Genomic DNA, 19,320 nt, shown 5'->3' on the forward strand with positions numbered 1-19,320 from the left:
CCGCGCACCTCCGCACTTCAGTTCCTGGTCAGATTCTTCGAGCGGGAGTGGTCAAATCGTATCATCTACAGCCCAAGGATCTCCATTGGGCTCGGGTTCACAGGCAGTGGTGTGTTCCTTGAAAAAAACTGATTATTGCATCAGATTTAGGGGGATTAGTTGCTCAGGAGCTTTACTCTGATGTGGCCATCTTGGCTGCCAGTTGGCCATGCCCCCATGTTTGTGTTTCTTGCCCCGGGGTGTGAGAGGGGTTGGGTTGGGATTGTGTTGGGCTCGAGGGTCCAGGCTCGTGCTTTTAAGGACTCGTCATCTTCTACAGGGAAGTGCATGATTATGTTTTCACCTGCCCACTTCTCGCACCTGGGAAAAAAATATTCTGATTAAAAGAGTTTCCTTCTGTGCAGCCTCATTCATGCAGCATAGGAGGTGAGAATCCTAATTCACTCGATCACCATCCTGCTCCAGGAATTTATTTAAGCACGGGTCTCAAGGTGAGGTCCAAGAGGCAGAGTAAGGCCCATTCAGATTTGCTCCATGCCTCAGGGAGTTGTGTGGGGAGGGGCAGGAGGCATCTATGTCCGGCCACTGGTAACTAGCTCATCTTTACACCTTGTCATCTATTTCTAAACATACTATAAACACACTAGTTCATAGAGTTTTCATTATAAAAATAATTTATTTTTGCAGTAAAATACCACTTTCACATGAATGTTTCTGCCACATGCACAAATATTGCTATATACAACAAAGTCTACATCCCATCATTCGGCACTTCATGATTGAGTCTGTATTTTGCTGTGTAATCTGTATTAGAATAACAGATGCATTTCAAATGTTAATTTACTGCAGAACTCTTATTCAAAATTGACAAATCTTAATTATCTATAACTCTCATAACTGAAAGGATACATACGGATTTCAACATTGGAAGTGAAATGAGGCAATATGTTTTAAGTTCTTTTCCTGGTGTATTTTTTTTAAATAAACACTGATCTAGGAATACTCCTCAGCAGGTTCATGATAATCCAATTATGGATAGCAAACACCTATATAGAACACCTACATGTATTTATTCCAAAAGAAATTAGAGGCATTAGAGAATGAAACAGACCAAAAAGTTAAATAAAAACAGAAATGTTGCACAGAATGTGTTTCTTTTAAAAGTTAACACTTTCCCATGAATGGTGGTAAGGCATCAAGTAAAGTATATTCCTGCAAGAAGTCATCAAAGAAAAAATATGTGAATTTCTTGAAATACATTTCAGAAAAAGACACTCTAAATGTTTTAGTCAGAAAGTAATTTAGGTTTTAAAAGTCATTTTTTTCGTTTAGCATACAGTTATTTAATGTCCAGTCCAGCTTTCGAGAGCACACTATTTTCCTCTAGCAGTTTACATTCCACAAAAAGGCAAAACAACTGCAGTAGAAGATAAAAAGGTAAGAGTTCTGTAACAAAACAAGATCACAATTTCCAGGCACTGTTCATCATCAGAATGAAATAGGCATCACTATCGATAGAAGCACTCACTCCAGAATAGTAATTTAGGAATTCATCTTTCGTAACCTAAAACAAGGAAAAAAAACTTTAGTTAGACATTCGTGAAAAACACTCAATGATTAAAACAAATAGTGACGAATATGAAATGGGCGTACCACTTCTGTGCATTCATATAGTACATCTATTCATGCTAAGAATCCAAAAGTGTGAGAAAACTCAACACCCAACCATTTTGAAAATAGAAGTGTAAAGAAATACTTGTTTGTGTTCCCCAAATGTGGAAGTTAACAAATTTCTGTTTTTAAAAATTTCCAATATAATGGAATTGCCAAAGCCGCTGGGTTATGAAATATAAAACCTGGGAGTCAACAGACTCCTACGACTTCATTTCTAAGCTTTTGCATAGGACGTAATTGCAAGTGTGATTTTAAATATGTATTACAATATTATTCATAAAACTGGATTCCAAAATCACTTCTAGTACTGGATTACAACTAACACTTGGACTGTAATCTCAGTTTTAGGACTGTGTCACAATTTTATTCATAGAAGCTGATCAGAATCTCACTTAATGTAGGACTCAAATCTAATTTTAGGTCAGGATTGCATTATAATTACAAACTTATACTTCGGCCTTAATTTCAATTGCCTAATTACAATAGGAATATAATATTGATTTGATAACTGACTTGTAACTTTTTCTGCAGTACCATTTCCATTTCATACCGACAAGAAAGAACAAAATGCTCCCCACTAAAAACAACAAGCAAAAGTTTTAATATTTCACCCACATGTATTCTTTGCCTTCAAACATATTAAAATTAAAATTAAAAACAGAAAAGAAACTCACCAACACCAGGGTTTAAAGTGAAAAAAGAAATGAAACGAGAAGTGTGTTTTTAAAAGGGAAAGTTTCTTGAGACATTCACTTCAATCATTCAAACACTGGGATTTGTAAAGCGCTTTGCTGCTTCAAAGAAGTGTCCCGGCCCTCAAAGCAGAGACTGAGTACAGGGCTGGGCATTCAAATCTAGTTTTGATCGAAGAGGCTCTTTCCTGAAAGGATGCTCAGATTCGGTCATTTGGATTTTGGTCGGCAGGTAGTTCCAGAATTTCGCAGTCGGTACTGCAAAGCATCTACATCCCTTTCGGAATGTGGAGAACCTGGGGACGTGCATAAGTCAGCGATGGTTAGATCTCAATGATCTTTTATGCTGGTACAGGCTGATTCTGTTTCTCAGGCAGCAAGGGCCCTTTCTGCCAAGGCTGCAAAAGCCACAGTCAGTGCCTTAAACTTGATACTTTTTGCTACAGGAAGACAGTGAAGCAGTCTCAGATGCGGCGAGATAGGATAGCGAAAAGGAACCGACGAACCAGCCTAGCCACGGCATTCTTTATGATCTGAAGCCTATGGATCAGGTAGACAGGTAATCCCATAAGCAAACTGTTTGTGTAATCCAAGTGATGTCACAAGAGCGTGGATTACTGTTTTTCGGGTCTGAGCTGGAAGTAAAGGTACCAGTTTCCTAACTGATCGTAGTTTCAAGAAGCAGATCGATGAGAGTTGCCTAATCTAGGAGGCGAAAGAAAGATCAGAGTCAAACAGGATCCCCAGAGTTTTTGGCTGATGAGACTAGAACCGCGGGTGTATTCAGTTTGGCTGAAGAAAATAACCTCGGTTTATCTCTGTTTAGTATGTAAAACTGTGAATCCGTCAATTTTACAATGTCTTTTGGACAGTTTTTAACCCCTTCCAGGCTCATGACGAGCTGGCTCGTCATGAAGTAGCCTCCTACCAGGCTGATGACAAGCCCAGCTCGTCATGGTCTATGGACTTTTGAAAATCCCAGCACAGGAGGAAAATATCACTAGCAGCGATGGTGTTAAATTTGAGAAAGGTCGCCGCTGAATGTTCTCGGAACGAGAACAGTAGTTGTGCATCATCTGCATAGGAAACTACCTTCACTCCCCAGGATACAACAAGGGTGGCCTAAGGAGCTCGGTAGAGATTGAAGAGCAGCAGGCTAAGTGCAGAACCCTGCTGTACCCCACAGAGAAAGGGTTTGGAAGAGGAGGAAAAAGGGTGCAGAAGAACGCGCTGGGAATACTCTTCATAAAAAGATATGAACCGGTATAAAGCTGTGCCTTTAACTCTAAGTATACTTAGCCTTTGGGATGTGCCACTGTGTTGAATGCTGCTGATAGATCTGACAAAACCACCATGGCTGAGGAGCCAGTCTACATTTTCTCTGACAAAATCCAGCACTTCCAGTAAGTAAGTCTCTGTGCTGTTTCCAGCACAGAAGCCAACTGAGTATCATGAAGCAGAATGTTTGCCTCAATGACGGATGATAGTTGGAGGTTCACCAGCTTCTCCAGGATCTTAGAGAGGGCAGGCAATAAGGAGAAGGGCCTACAGTTGCTGAGAACACTCGGGTTTGCATTGGCTTTTTTTAGGAGGTGTAGCAGGCATGCCTGTTTCCATAAGGAGGGGAAAAGGCCGGATGTCAATGAGGCATTCCAGATCATATTAAGATAAGGATTAATTGAGTGTGCAGCGAGCTAAGAATATGAGGGGGCTTGGGTCCTCAGGGGAACCTGATTTGCATTTTAATAGTCACCCAAGAGAGTCCTCTATCGAACAAGTACAGAATTCGGAGAAAACGGGTTAGTGACTAGAGGGCAGCGTCGCTGTGTTAATAGTGCCAGCAGATCCCTGGAAGGCGGAGTAGAGTTTTTGGATCATTTCATTAAAAAAGTTAGATGGCCTAGTGCAGAGGTCATGTGAGAAGAAAGATACTTCTAATCACTTCAGGGGTAGTGAAGTCTACAGATGGGGGCAATTAGGGGCATCTACGTGCAGGTTAAAATCAACCAAAACTGTGAGATTGGTGAATTGCAGGGATAGATAGGCAATGGAATTGCATAGCTGTGGGAGGCAGCTATTGGGGCAATCAAGGGGATTTTAGATTAGCACACCAGCGGACAATATGGCGGTAGGTTTGATGCAAAAGATGAGGCACACAATATTGCCAATCTGGCCAAGTGTAGAGGTGTGGAGGTATCCCTAAAAATGACGACAACATCGCCTCCAATCTTTCCACCGTCCCGGTTTGCACTGAAGATATCATGGGGGGGATGATCAAGGCAAGGTCCAGGTTGGAACTATCTTTAAGCCATATATTATTAGATAACAGGAACATTATGTCAGAGGAGTGTTTGTGGAGTGACCTGCAGTTGATAAGGCAAGCTCTCCAGCCACTGACCCATAACATACCACAGACGGCGTAAGTGAAAAGGTCCCCCAGTCTTACAGGAGCGTCCCCTAGTACCTTGGTGGAGAAGCCGCAGGACTTGCACAAAAATTCCATGGTACTCTCGACTATAGGGTGATGCAATGAGGTGAGAGTGCAAGGACCCTGGTTCAGGGATAAGAGTGCCTCCCTTGTGAGGTGGCTCCCCTGGGTGGAGGGAAAACAGACATGGTCAGGTGTGAACGGGCGCAGACAGGCTTGCTTTTGGTGTGCCCGCTGCATGTGTTCACAGCATGGGTCTCCTTTTAAAGATGATTGGGAGAAGGTCTTACAACCCTTAGACCGCTCACCGATCCAAGATGGCGCCCCATAGTGACCCCACGAGTCAGAGTAAAAACGGTGCTCTGTTCGAGTCAGTGTAAAGAATGAAATGCCCCAAACACTGATGAACACAAAATAAATACGCCTCCAGCAAATGAACAGAACTAAAGTGCAGCGTGTATTGGATTAAGTATTATGCCTCTGGTAAAGCGCAAAGTGCAGAATCAAAGCGAGTAGCATTTTAAGCTGTGTACTTCAGCAAGCAGCATTAATGAAAATTACCTCAGTGAATTCAGATAAATGTTAGTTTAAAAGCATTTGGTAAGTTAAAAGCATTTAACAATTTCAGATATACCAATTAAAACAATTATTTAAAAGCAGTCAGTACACAGGAGCCAGCACTCCACATAGGACAGAAGTTACATCAGCACTTGCCTTTTTCTTGATAAATGAAAATATGCTTAAAACGTACTTTTAAGAAGAGTTGTGAAGGACCAAAACCAAACCACTATTCTAGTTGCAAGTGATCATAAAGGGTATATCGAAATGAAATGGCTTATCCTCTCTAGTATTGTAACTTTTTTTGGTTTAGATTTTTTAGATAAGTCGTCCCTCAATTAATTGTCCTTCCGTAATGGTGGTAGTTTATTTTGTTGATATGTCGAAAGTGAATGCTGCAAAACGTCATAATTTAGGGGAAGAGGATACCAAGTCTAAGGAATTGCTTCACATGTGAGCGTTCACATAGAACTTGTAATTTTACCCCCAAAGGCTAAAACAGACACTGATATTCTGATGTCAATTAGTGCTATTTTAATTATATTATTTACACTTGGTTTTAAGTTTTTCTTTCTTTCTTTCTTTCTCATGCCACCCTTTTGTATGAATAATAGACATTTTATGTGTTTTCCCTTAAATTTACCACATTTAAGGAGTCATTCTCTTCATTGGAGGCACTCTTTCATCGTATACTTCATGCACGGTTGGACTGCCAAATTAACATTGAATGTGTCAGGAATTACACAACTCAACTAATTGATATCTACAGCACAATGAAACACTACAGTGTGAATCATAAAGCAAGACAGGCGCATTATGAACCAAATACATAGGCTTTCCTGTTTTCAGTTTCTATTTTTGGTAAATTCTGGTGGTGTTTTTCAGTGTTTTCCAGTGATTTCAATACCTCAAAAAAACCGTGCTTTTCAGTGGTTACTCGTTTTCGCGCCTTACAAAACAACTGAAACAGTCTTTTACCGGTGTTTATGGAGCACTTTGCTTTTATTATTGCTTGTTTCTGGAAGACATTTAGTGCAACCATCTATGCTACACCTAGTCAAGGAATCCCTCAACAGAGGCCCTACAGAAGATGCTTAACTACCAATTCTAAGGGTAAAAGCATTGGTCTGATGCCTACTGTGCTGCAGTACGTTCCTCCAACAGACACGTATAAATAAATGACTGGCACAAAGGTGCTTGTGAAGAGGTGGATGTGGTGGTCTGTGTTGGAGTGCGGGAATGCTGCGGGTATGAGAGTAGGTGGGATGGTGGTGTGGTAGTTTGGTGCAAGTGCTGGTTGGTATGAATGCTGCTGTCATTTCTACGGTCAACAGTTTCCCTGCATACCCGGGCCAACAAGCTATTGGTCTGCAATCCGAGGATGTGCCGGTTAATTTCGCGCAGGTTCTTTGTCCATTTTTGTATTTTTATTTTTAAAGAGACATCCTCAGCCTGCTGTCCCCTCCCTCAACCTCTGTTACCTGAGCTCAGAAGCAGTTGAGGCCTGAGATAAGGATCGCGCAGATGGGTCAAGGTGTAAGCGTCTTGTGTTGGCCTTTCCGCTTTGCTTCACCACCCCAGACCCTGGTGCCACCTGCAAATAAAATATCAAAGTGGCGTCGTTTGTAATGGGGGCACTTTGCAGCCGGCCTTTGTGTTATGATGGGACAGGGAGCGGGTGTTTTTTTTTTTTACAGAGTTTTATATAGCGCAAACTTGATCCAGAATCGGGTATCAGAGCGCCCAGTTGCATTACATGAGGGCACATTCATTTTTTTAGGCACAGGGAGATTAAGTGATTAGCCCAGAATCACAGGATGTTCAGCGTCATTGCCGAGACTCGAACCCGGTTTCCCAGAGTTGAGATCAACAGCTCCAGCCGTTAGGCCAACACCTTTCCCTATATATAGACACACACACACACATTTTCTGTACATACGTTTGTCACTGCATTGTCCCCCTGAGTGTGTAAGATTAGATTGAATTTTGTTGTATTTAAAAAATATTAAAAAAGGTAAGTGAAAGATCACGAAATTCAGTAATATAAAAGTTAATAGTTGACACTCCAATAAAAAAAGAGCAAATGTTGTTCTCTAGACAACCGAGGTGATGTTTGCTGGTGGCCACAGTACAATTAGGTTTCAGGCCTTATATAGTTAGGAATTAGCATATAAAAAACCTTACAAATTCACTGAAAAAACCATAGGTTTCAGGCCTTATATAATTAGGAATTAGCATTTAAAAAACCAATGAAATTGCTCCTATATAGTTAGTTGTACTAACTATATTTCGCGCACCCGCAATCCACTGCTGATGATGTCACATATTAGATCATTCATGACATGGTCAGTGACATCACTGATGACATTTCAAATGACATCACTGATGACATCACTGATGACATCATCCACGTGACAATCTTACACCTTTTCATACACTATTAAAAAATTTCATCACTCTTTGTAAAATACAGAGTATCATATTTGAATCCATTGTCACAGCAATACAAGTATCTAAAAATTCACTCAGTGATTCATAGATGTATACACACATCTAATCACTTACCTGTAGATTCACTCATACATGCTGTCAATTAAGCATGGGCGAATTTTGCGAATCTCGCGTTCGCGAATTTTGCGGATTTGCGAACTCGCAATCCGCAAAATCTGTGAATTCTCGCGAATTTGCGAATTTTTTTTTTGTGTTCGCGCGGGTTTCTGCCAGTTTGCGAGGGTTTTGTACAATTTCGCAAAACGCGAACTTACCTGTCGGGTCGCAAGTTTCGCGAACTTGTTGTTTCTACGTGTCCAGCCTGTTTGGGACACTCTTCTTCATCACTGCCACTCTCTGTCACCACTGCCACTCTCTGACTACTCATGTCACCCTCTGGCCCACCCATGCCACCCTCTGTTTCATCACAGCACCCTCTGGTTGTCCAGTCAGTGTACATTATTGTGGCAACGCAAGCACACCTTCCCTGCCTCAAGTGACCTGAATTAATTTGGGGCTGATTAATGTGTCACAGAATATTTTTTTAGCTGGCACCTGCTTCCTTAGTGCTTCCTGATTAGTGATCTTTTGCACTTGCTAAGTGCTTTCATTGTTGCAAAATTAGTTACAACACCTGCCCTGCCCCAACTGACAATAATGAATTAGGGGCTGATTAATGGATTTGAACTTCCAGCCTGGCTCCTGCTTGTCTCCCTTAGCTGTAATTCAGGACCTTTGTGGCATATGTGTAACTATTCTGAGGTTCAGAGCAGGGTCACATAATAGTTGCAACTGGCAACTGAACTCTGGAGGGGCCCCTCAGGAAGCACTACAGGAAATGGCTACTAATGATGAGCCTGAACTTTTGAACCTGGTAAGTAGTTTCAGTTTTGCCAAGATCATATTTCTGCAATTTTGCGCTTATTCGCGGGGCGCGAAGTTGTACTGGGAAGCCGCGAACTCACGCGAACAGTGCGAGCAAGCCATAAAATCCGCTGCTCGCGGATTTGCGGATTTTGCGGGAGATTCGCGAATCTCGCGGATTGCGAATTTACCGAAAATCCGCAAAATCCGCGAGCGAAACGGATTTTCCGCCCATGCTTACTGTCAATGAACAATAGAACACTATCAAAAATACTTATACACCTATATCGACATTAAACAACAGCACACATCCTATTCACATATGAAGTCACCCTACTCACTTATGCAAACAATGGATCATACTTACATATTTACTTAGCAAAACACTTATACAAACACCACTTCATCTATTCATTTAGATAGTAAGTCATACTTAGTGAATTTTAAAATCATTATTACAAGTATACAGTTATCCATACAGTCACTCACACAATCATTGAGTCTTATGTATACTTATTTATATACAACAACTGACACATACACTGCCATGTACCATTGAAAAATATATTTGCTCATCACCACACCCAAAAAGAGATTCACTCACCCAAACTGTTAGAGCATGTACTTTTAACTTCATATATCTACTGAATCAACTATTCACACATCTTTGGACAGTCACACACCCCACACCGAACCACACACACTTTCACACTCCCATACAAATACTCAGTTAACTAATCAATAACTAATATAGACTTTCACATAGCTAGTAACCAACTGTAGAAACAACTGACACAGATATTCACACAGTTTAGTCACTATCCACTATATTTAGTGAGACACTATAAATTGGTCAAGTAAACAGTCAATTACACTGCTACTAAATCCTCCATCCAAATATTTATTTATATATATCCACTCATTCTTCAATGCAAATTGCTATATATATAATGCATATTTAAATAACGATGCAAACCACATTCACTGGATGATGTCATCAGTGATGTCATCAGTGATGTCACTGACCATGTCATGAATGATCTAATATGTGACATCATCAGCAGTGGATTGCAGGTGCGCGAAATATAGTTAGTACAACTAACTATATAGGAGCAATTTCATTGGTTTTTTAAATGCTAATTCCTAACTATATAAGGCCTGCAACCTATGTTTTTTTCAGTGAATTTCAAAGGTTTTTTTATATGCTAATTCCTAACTATATAAGGCCTGAAACCTATGGCTTTTTCAGTGAATATATATATATATATATATATATACACATACATATATATATATGTTGCAAAAATGAAGAAGACGGAGATAACGAACTTCAAATGCCTTTTTAACGTAAAACTCTAGTATGTGACGCCTAGGAGATGTGTCCTGTCTACACTTACCGCCTGAACGCCAAAAACGGGTGGTACAAGTATGAACATACACATGGCATGTGTGCATGCATAGCGTGTGGCTGGGACAAAAGGCAGACACGCTGCAGTTTATTGGCACAAGTGGGAAGAGGGTCGTGAGCCCCGTTAAACATAAATACATTCATAATGAACACCCACGTGCTACTTTCGAGCAGGGCAAGGGCCGTTCTAATCACTCTGTCGCAAATCAAAATCTGGAGAGACATTCCACACACAAGGTCGTTTTGTTCTCCGATTTAATTACGTGCCCACAACTCTTAACTGAATGCCATTTTCCTGTTACACTAACTGAGACAGGGAGGTGGGTCAGACAAAGTGGCGTGGTTGGGTCGCACTCGGCCTTGCCCTCTTGCTACCGCCTCAGATTCACTGAGCCAGAAATTTGGATTGTTTATTTGTTTTCGTGTCTTGAACCTACCCCTAAGGTTTCAGGTTACTGAGTGATGCTAGAAAGGCCATACATTGAAGGGCCAAAAGCGCCGATTTGTGGCCCTCCGGTCTCTCCACAGCTCTCGGGACACTCAGTGGACAAAAGCCCCTTGTTTTGGACCGCTTGCCCCTATTGTGTTTACTTGGTGCTACCCCAGTGGCTGGGGGCGCAATAAGAACTTTTTGTCTTAGACTTTTGTTAACTACTAGAAAAGGAACAACCCTTGCTCAAGACCATGTCAACCAAACCGCATTCCAGATGAGCGGCGAGAGCTCTTCCTCGGAAATGCAATGGTTTATGACTGGTAGTCCCAAATTCTATGAAAAAAGCCATTGAAAAAGCGTTGAACTTTTTTAATGAGACCAGTTATCCAAGGAAGAGTTGGCATTCTAATTACACAATAAAATATTATTTATAAAAACACTCTAATTCGTACATATTTTAGAAGTTTTGTTTCGGGGTGGGGGGAAGGAGAGCACATTATTGCACTTTTCACAACTACCCTCGCGGTGGTGAATTAATCTTTGACTCCCAGACCCAGCCTCTGTGCGCTCTCTGACATCTCCCACCTGCGTGCGCTCCTGGTGTGAATCCATCAACAATGGGACACCCCTAGACCAGCGCAGCTGCTCGCCGTGTTTTGGGGGCAGTCCCTGGTGGGAGGGGGGAGCAGAGATGCACGCAGAGAAGGCAGTGCTGGGAGCAGTGAGAGATGCCCAGAGCTGCCAATGTGCACTGAGGGTCCAAATCTCCCCGAAGCCGCTCCACACTGAGGATTGTACTGATGGGCAGGGCCATGGCAGACGGTATGGGGCAGGAGGAGGCCTCTCTGCTGGGACAGCAAGGAAAGCCCACATCTCCCGCAGACAGGTACACCCTATTAATACCTTTTTTTGACATCACTTGTACAGCACTTCTCTGCCTTATGATCTCGAGTGCAGCACGAGGCAAAGGCCAGGATCACACATTGTCGAGGAGCCAGGATTAGAATTCAGCTAGCCATAACCTACGACTGGCCATCTAATCACTACACAGCGCTTACAACAATTAGCTTGTGCTTCCAAGCGATTTCAAAGGTATCCTCATTAAGTAAATGGTCTTTTTAAAGACCTGTGAAGTACTCGGGTGCGGCGGCAGTAAAACATACGGCAGACAACAGCTCCTCTCCCCCCCCCCCCATGTGAGCCAGGCAGGGGGGCCTAATATGTTGCTCTGTCCCTCGGGCCAATTACACCTCAGTTCCGCTGACACCTTCGGGCCGGGCCAACAAAGGTAGGCCAATGGTTTCTAATGCTTTTGCGCCATCAAGTGGCCAAAAGGCGCAACAACTCAGAAAATCAGTGACACTCGGTTTAAACCGGGTCAGCTGATTTTCATCCGGTAGGGTACTGTTGAGCAGAGTCGGTTTTAACCGAATTCAGGACTGCCTACAAATACAGTAAGAGTAGTTATTGTATTATGGCTGTACAAGGTCCTTGAACACAGATATCTTTCTTTTGGTCAGTTTTAGACAGCACATTTTGACATGCGGGGGTGGAATCCTACAGTGTAAAAACATATGTGACTGTGAAATATATGGTATAACAATCAGCCCTAATAAATGAGAACTTGTGAACTTTAATGTTGTTTTTCTCTAAAGCAAGCAGGCTTATTTTTATGGCAAACACAAGGAGATGATGGCCGGAGCACTAAAACTTTTCAGACACTCAACTCCAGTCACAGATCTGGGTTCAAGCCATCATCAGTTTTCTTTAGCTCACTTCACTAACCCAGATCAGACCCAGCGAGAAGCAAATCAGTCTTGACTTTCTGTCCATCAATTGTTCTTTTTGCACTTGTCATCCTGAGTGAGACGGGTATGCCCAGACGAGACGGCACTCCCATGCTCTTCATGCCACCAGAATCAAGCTAGCCTGGCTGATGAGGGGTGAAACCCCGAAACCGTTGCTAGGATGCTTGTTTCCACTCCAGAGAGGACCGGGCTTGGCAGTTTGGGCTGGACAGTTCCCATAGGGAACGGAGTCAAGACTGATTTGCATATGGCTGGGCATGGGGAGCAAAAAAACAATAGATTTAGGCCCAGATCTCTGTACTGGGGTGAGTGTTTGGCATTGTTCAACGTTCTGTCCATCAATTGATATTTTTTCATATTTTTATGGTACTCTTTTGAGGTCTGATTACTGTTTTTTTCTCACCCAGACGGTTACCATGGTTGGAAATAATACTCTGTAGTCATTGTGCCAATCAAATGACCCAAGTCACCAATCGTCCGCAAGCAGTGTGGAAAGAATGGTGTGGATCCACATTTCCTTAGGGCTTTTATTAGAGAAGGGAACTGCCTCTTTTCTAGAAGATACATGTAGGCAATATCTGAGCAGGCCTATACTGGCTTTGTGGGGTGTAGAAAGTTAGTTGTTAACACATGTTAATTAGGTCGAACAATCACTCACTTGTTGCAAAGAGTGACAGATAATTGTAAACCTTACATATATAACAATACCACTGGCATGCATTTAAATCACTCCAGAACAGTTGTTAGTAGCTGTTAGTATCACTTCTACATCTTAAATCCCAGCAAAAGAAATCAATGCATCGCACAGCAATTTGCCGTTGCCACTTATTAAATAAGCTTAAAGAAAAAGCATGTTCCCTGAGTCATACGGTTATAGTTTCCAGGCGTTTTTCATCATGGTGATGAAGTAGACATCGGTATCTACTGAGGCGCTGACTCCTGCATAGTAGTTAGTAAATTCTTCTGGTGTGACCTAAAAGTCAAAGATTAAAACAGAAAAGCATATCTTCATTTGTTACGATCTATTACACAAATGTCAGCTCTACAAACACCTTCAGTTGAAAAGGGTGCTTTGGAATTGGCTGAGAGATCTTTAGGACCTTGTTTCGAGGCAGATTAGGTAAACCAACACAAATAATGTATTCTAACCCCTTGCGCAAGTAAATAGGTGTATGGGGAACCAAAAACAGCACTATGGTTCTAGTAGTAGTGAACAAGGTGGAGACAAAAATTGAAACAGTTGAAAAGTGCAGAAGAAGGCATGAACACAATGCTCCAGCAATCGCTCTGGCCAGCATTCCAACCTAATTATTCACTCTGTGCCAATCTAGACAGAGGTCTTACTGACGGGTTGATTGTGTTCCATTTTGGCAGTGGCCTCATCTGGTATTTCAGGATAGACCGTTCCCACGAGGAGCAGAGTCAGTACTCATCTGCATAATGCAGGCTTCTATCTAAAGTGACATAGTCGATAAAAGACTAAGGGGCCCATTAGCATGGGGGGCAGGGCGGTCCGCCCGCCAAAACACCCTGCCGGATGGCCTTTTACCCCGCCCCATTAGCATGGCGGGGGTAGCACGGCGGACGGAAAGACCGCCCCCCTGCCTTTCCGCCAGTAGGCAATAGTCAGGATTGCTTACCAGGCGGAAAAGGCCCATAATATGGGGGTGGTGCCTTGCAGGCACCGCCATCCATATTAGTATTTGGCATTTTCAATGCATTTCCATCGCGGAGACTCCACCATGGAAAGGCATGCGGATTTAGATACGGTGGCCCGTAGCGGGCCCCCAGGGGGGTGGGAGCCTGCACTTGTGGAGTACCTATGGTTCCCCCCAACACTGGCATCCACAAGGTGGCAGGCACCGCGGTGCCTGTCATATTGTACATGCCAATGCACAACACGTATTTTCAACATTGTGGCGGGTGCTGCTTACAGCACCGCCCGCCACAATGTAGAAAATGCAGGATGCGACCTCCAGGGTGGCGGTCGTATCCTAATCTGCGGTGCGGGACCGCTGCAATCCTGGCGGCCATTCCTATCACGGGTCGGGTGGCGGGCGGACTTCACTCCACCCGCCATCCTAATCAGGCCCTAAATGTTGAAATGCCACCCAGAGTGATAGCCCACGGTTTAGACTACTTGCAAGCATGCCTCTCATCACCTTTTCAGTGGGTTGATTAAACACCAGCCACATCTATTGTTCACAGAAGAAGGAAGTGCACCCTGATGAATGATGATGAACAGACATGGACCTGCAATGCTATAGTGCAACAATGGATGTGCAGAGAAAACTTTGAACTGTTCTGGATCCACAGAATTTAGGCAATACTGAAAGCTCAATAAATTGACAAGTGCCTGTTTTTTAGGATTTGCCTCTCATGAGGTAGCAAAGCCACGCAGTCAGGATATACACTTGGGAGGGTGACCTACATTAGTTGGCTTAGTCTAGCCACCACTTCTATTTTTCACAAATAATAAAAGTATGATCTATTTTAACCTAAACTTAAAATGTATTAATGTTTAAGAAAAAGTGTTTAGTAGCTTATCAATTTAAGCTCTTTACTGAGTGTCCTGGGTATAACTTTGCAGATACTCTATAATATTAATTATGCTCAAAATGTTCTGAGGTTATTTTGCCATGATACAGTTGTATTGAGACTTTTAGGGATGCCTAAAGAATATCGTAATCAAGAATATAGACTTAAGGTAAGTAATATTGAATTTAATAATATCGTTTGGAAAAATATAGTTGTTAAAAATACAGATTTTTTTTAATAACTATGTTATGTATTTTAGTATATTTTTTAAATGTATGTTTTTTTGTATAAGAATTGTTTATATTTTTTTTAATAAGTGTTAAATTTTTAGTAGTTATTAATTTTTTTATTTGTATTTTACGTTTTTAGTTAACTAGCGGGTTGTAGGTTTATAGGGAAATAGGGTGGAAAGTAATTTAATTATACTAAATGAATTGATTATATTTTATTTATCAATATTTGCTCAATTGAGATGTTATAATGTTAAATATGCAATTTATTATTAATTCATATTTTGTTAATTAAGAAAAATATTTAATTTATAATTAATGATGGTAATTGTGTAATTAATTTTAGATGTGCGTTTTGGTTTTTATAGGTGTTAAGGGTGTGAAGTAATAAATTTTTATTGATGAATTAATAGGTGGCTGTTTATTAATTATAATTAATGAATTGGTAATTAATTATGGTAATTATGTAATTAAGTTTAGATGTGTGTTTTGGAGTTTATAGGGGTAAAGGGTGTTAAGTAGTTTATTAATGTTTTATTAATATTTATTTGTTGATTGATATTATTGAAATTAATAAAATAATTATCAAGGCAATTTTGTAATTCATTTTATGTGTGTGTTGTGGTGTTTATAGGGGCAATTGATAGGTAGAAATTTGTGTTTAATTATTAATATATAGTTGTTAATCAATGTTAACTATTTGATATTTATGTTGGGAAGTTTTTTCTTCTCTGATGTTTTTACTTTTAAAGGGGTAAAGGGTGGGTATTAAATACATTTTAATGACTTCATAATTAGTTGTTAATAGTAATAGTTTTTAATTTAAAAATACATTTTTCTTGTTTTTTATTATTTTATAGTTCAATTTAGGTGTGTGTTGTGGACATCATAGTGTTAAAGTGTGTGTAGTTAATTAATGCTTATTACTTATTTTCTATTCAAAATATGTTTTATTGAATGTTGATTATGGAAGTACATTTAATTTAAAATGTTGAAGTGTGTTGTTCTTGGTGTGGTGTTATAGGGTAGGACACAAAATAAATACATTTATGTATTAATGAATGTTTTTGTTTGGAAATATTTTCTAGTTTAAATGAATTTAATATATTTATTATTTTATAATATTAGTAGGTATTTGTAATTTTTAATTAATGTTATGTGTTTTCTTTTCATATATTTAATACAATTGATTAAAAAAAAAATATTATTTATTTATTTTTATACTTGTTTAACATTTTTAATATATATATTTTTAACTGTTGGGGTGGGAATAGTCAAATTCAAATTCAAAATTACTTTATTCGGTTTTTGACAAAACAAAACCATAAAAGTTCACAATGCAATAAAAATAGCATACCATGCTACAGTTAAAAAGCTATAAGTAAAATAAAATACATCATGCAGGGAACCCATAATTCGTTATATGCAGTGTTCTGCTCTTGCACTAATGAAGAAACAAAGCAACAAGTGAATTAACTCCAAAATATTCTTACGGGTCCAGACATTTCCTATACATCATAGTACATTTTAAAAAGCCTGCCACATGAGGAATGATTTCTGGATTCAGCATTAATAAATAAAACAATGCAGGACGGGCTTGTACAATGTTCAACCTTTTTAAAATGGGTTTTAAATAGATTTTTCTAGGGAATTTATAGTATTTACAAAAAAACATAAAGTGAAGCATATCCTGTGGAGATTGGAGGTCGCAGCCACAGGGTGCTAACACCATTCCCTTATAGCATCCCCTGGGGACTGCCAGAAAAAAATGAAACAAGTTAAACCTGAACCTGGTTAAAAGGAAACAATCATATGCTGGTATAGGCCAGAGTAGGTATTGCTCCACCTCGGATGACATTTTAAGCATATAGTGGAGGCGCATACTAGGCTTCATTAACTCCGTGCCCTCTCTATCCATCTTTTTGCGGGTGATAAATGACTCTTATCATTATAGGATCCTTGGCTGTAATACTTGCCGGATTTAAAAAAAGGTCTGGTCTACCCTCTTTGCAGAAAGTGTCTTTGAGGTAACTCAACCAAGGGATTTGGACATATTGTCTAGGCTAAGAGATTCTGTTAGCAGGCTATGTGTTAGTCCTAGGTGTTTATTAAGCCAGCAATGCAACCAGAACATAAGAGGACGCAAGGATAAGGTATCACCTATATAGGGCATGCCCGTCTCTTCATGTATGGATAAATTAGGGGTTCCCTGTGGGGCACATAGTAATTTTTTTAAAAATGTGTTTTCTACTATTTGTAAGCTCCCATGATCTCTATAGCCCCAAAGTTCGCTCCCATAGGAAGCTATGGCAATGCTCTTGGACCTATACACGTTCAACATGGCTGCCACTGGTCTATTGCCCATTCTGGCTGCAAAGTCGAAGAGCGCGGCGTTAGCCCTAACTACTTCCCCCTTTTCCTGTTCATGCAGGCAACCCAGTTCAATTTTTGGTCTAGTAGTACCCCTAGATATGAAAATGTGGTTCATGTAGGTACCCTAATACCATTGACCTTAAATAGATATTGTTTTCTATCTGCCTTCCCTACCTGCAAGATGTAAGATTTGGTGTTATTTATGTGCAGGTCTCGATTTAACAAATTCATAGAAGGCATCCAACAGTGTTTGGAGCCCTTTCGGGGTACGAGCTAACAAAACGGCGTCGTCGGCATATAATAAGACGGGTAAACCTCGTCGGCCCACATATGGATAATCGGCCCCCGTCTTAACCAGATGATCCTCTAGGTCGTTGATATAGAGATTAAAAAGAAAGGGGGCAAGGATGCACCCTTGCATTACCCCCCTACTAGTGCTAAAACTTTGTGTGACCTTAAGGTCCCTGGTGTATCCGACGTTGGCCTTAGTATCCCTGTTTAGGTCCCTTAGGAAGTTCACAAGATCTTGCTCTACCCCCATTGCCTCCATGGACCGCCACAGCCTTCCCCTGTTGACACAGTCAAAAGCTGAGGAAAGGTCCATGAAGGCCATGTAGACTGTACCTCGTCATGCAATGGCATATTTTCCCAGGAGTAGGCAGAGGTTAAGGCACTGAGCCATGGTGGAATGCCCTCTACGAAACCCGTATTGGATGTCTGAGATGATCTTTTTCTCTTCAGCCCATACGGACAGTCTCTTCAGGATGATGCCCCCTAGGACCTTTACGATAGAGTCTATCAGGGAGATGGGTCGATAGTTCAGAGTGCTGTTTCTATCTCCCTTTTTAAAAACAGGGACTATTGTTGACAGGCCCCATGAGGCTGGACAGGTTTTATCTGCGGCAGCATTTCCTACAGCTGTAAGGATAGGGGCCCAAAATGTGGGGTCAGATTTATAAAGATCGTGGGGGATACCATCTGGGCCGTGCGCCTTTTTGTTAGAGAGATTTTGTATTCCTTCCAAAAGTTCGCTTATTGAGAAAACCATTGCCTCCTGCCCTAGCTTCTCATGTAAAGTGGCTGGTTGCTCATTATTTTCCTGAAAGATTGCAACGAAATGGTTCACCCATTCGCCCTCAGTAATGTTTTACCCCACTACACTAGCCCCTGCTGGTTCTAGAGGTGATTGGTTAATAGTATTCCAAAACCTGGCGCTATTCGTGAGGGTCAAAGGATTTAAAAGTTCCTCCCAGAATGCGTTTTTCAGCTCGGACTTTCTTTTCTTTAACACCTTTTTATAGGATATTCGCAGTGAGCTAATCAGAGCTTTATCTTGGGGGATTATTTTGAGGGCTCTTTTCAGGTCTTTTGCAGCTTTGGAGCAGTTTGCACAGAACCACTTGGTGTTATCCGAGGTGGGTTCCCCCCCCCCCCCTTACCTCCAACATTTTTCCTATATTTTGGGAGATGTTATCAAAGGCTGTAAGGACACCTTCGCTATTAGGGGTGGTGTTAAGGCAGATATTAAAGTCCTTTACACAAGACTTTTTCAGTTTCTCCAAAAAGTCAGTTGGTACCACCTTGTTCCATTTTAAACGCCTCCCTCCATTAATAGGTCGTAGCGCGGTGCCTCCCACCGTATTGCTACTAGTTGTTTTTTTCATGAGGTTTCCACCTAATAGGGCGCAAACGGGGTTGTGATCACTATAGTCGCTATGGGTTATTTGAAAACCTAATAAAAATGTCATTAGGTTTCTATCGACCAAGATAAAATCAATAAAAGTTCTGTGCCTCCCTCCTTTAAAGGTAGGTTCTTGTTGAGTG

The 19,320-nt window shown here is 41.0% G+C and overlaps 1 protein-coding gene across 2 annotated transcripts in view; it reads right to left on the minus strand.

Annotated features, from left to right (window-relative positions):
* Positions 1 to 656: 656 nt before the first annotated feature.
* CAPSL (calcyphosine like) overlaps positions 657 to 19,320 on the minus strand; it is a 157,720-nt gene continuing 139,056 nt past the window's right edge. The window contains exons 5-6 of one of the 2 annotated variants that reach the window (XM_086960527.1): positions 13,225 to 13,328; positions 657 to 1,564 (exon numbers count right to left, since the gene is read on the minus strand). In XM_086960527.1, the coding sequence (XP_086816653.1) occupies positions 13,227 to 13,328 (102 nt within the window). In that variant the 3' untranslated portion in view covers positions 657 to 1,564; positions 13,225 to 13,226. The remainder of the gene's footprint in view (positions 1,565 to 13,224; positions 13,329 to 19,320) is intronic. The other variant, XM_086960528.1, reaches the window with a different exon arrangement.

This window comes from Lissotriton vulgaris, chromosome 3_1, assembly GCF_964263255.1.
Source record: "Lissotriton vulgaris chromosome 3_1, aLisVul1.2, whole genome shotgun sequence".
In the NCBI taxonomy this organism is placed as follows: domain Eukaryota; kingdom Metazoa; phylum Chordata; class Amphibia; order Caudata; family Salamandridae; genus Lissotriton; species Lissotriton vulgaris.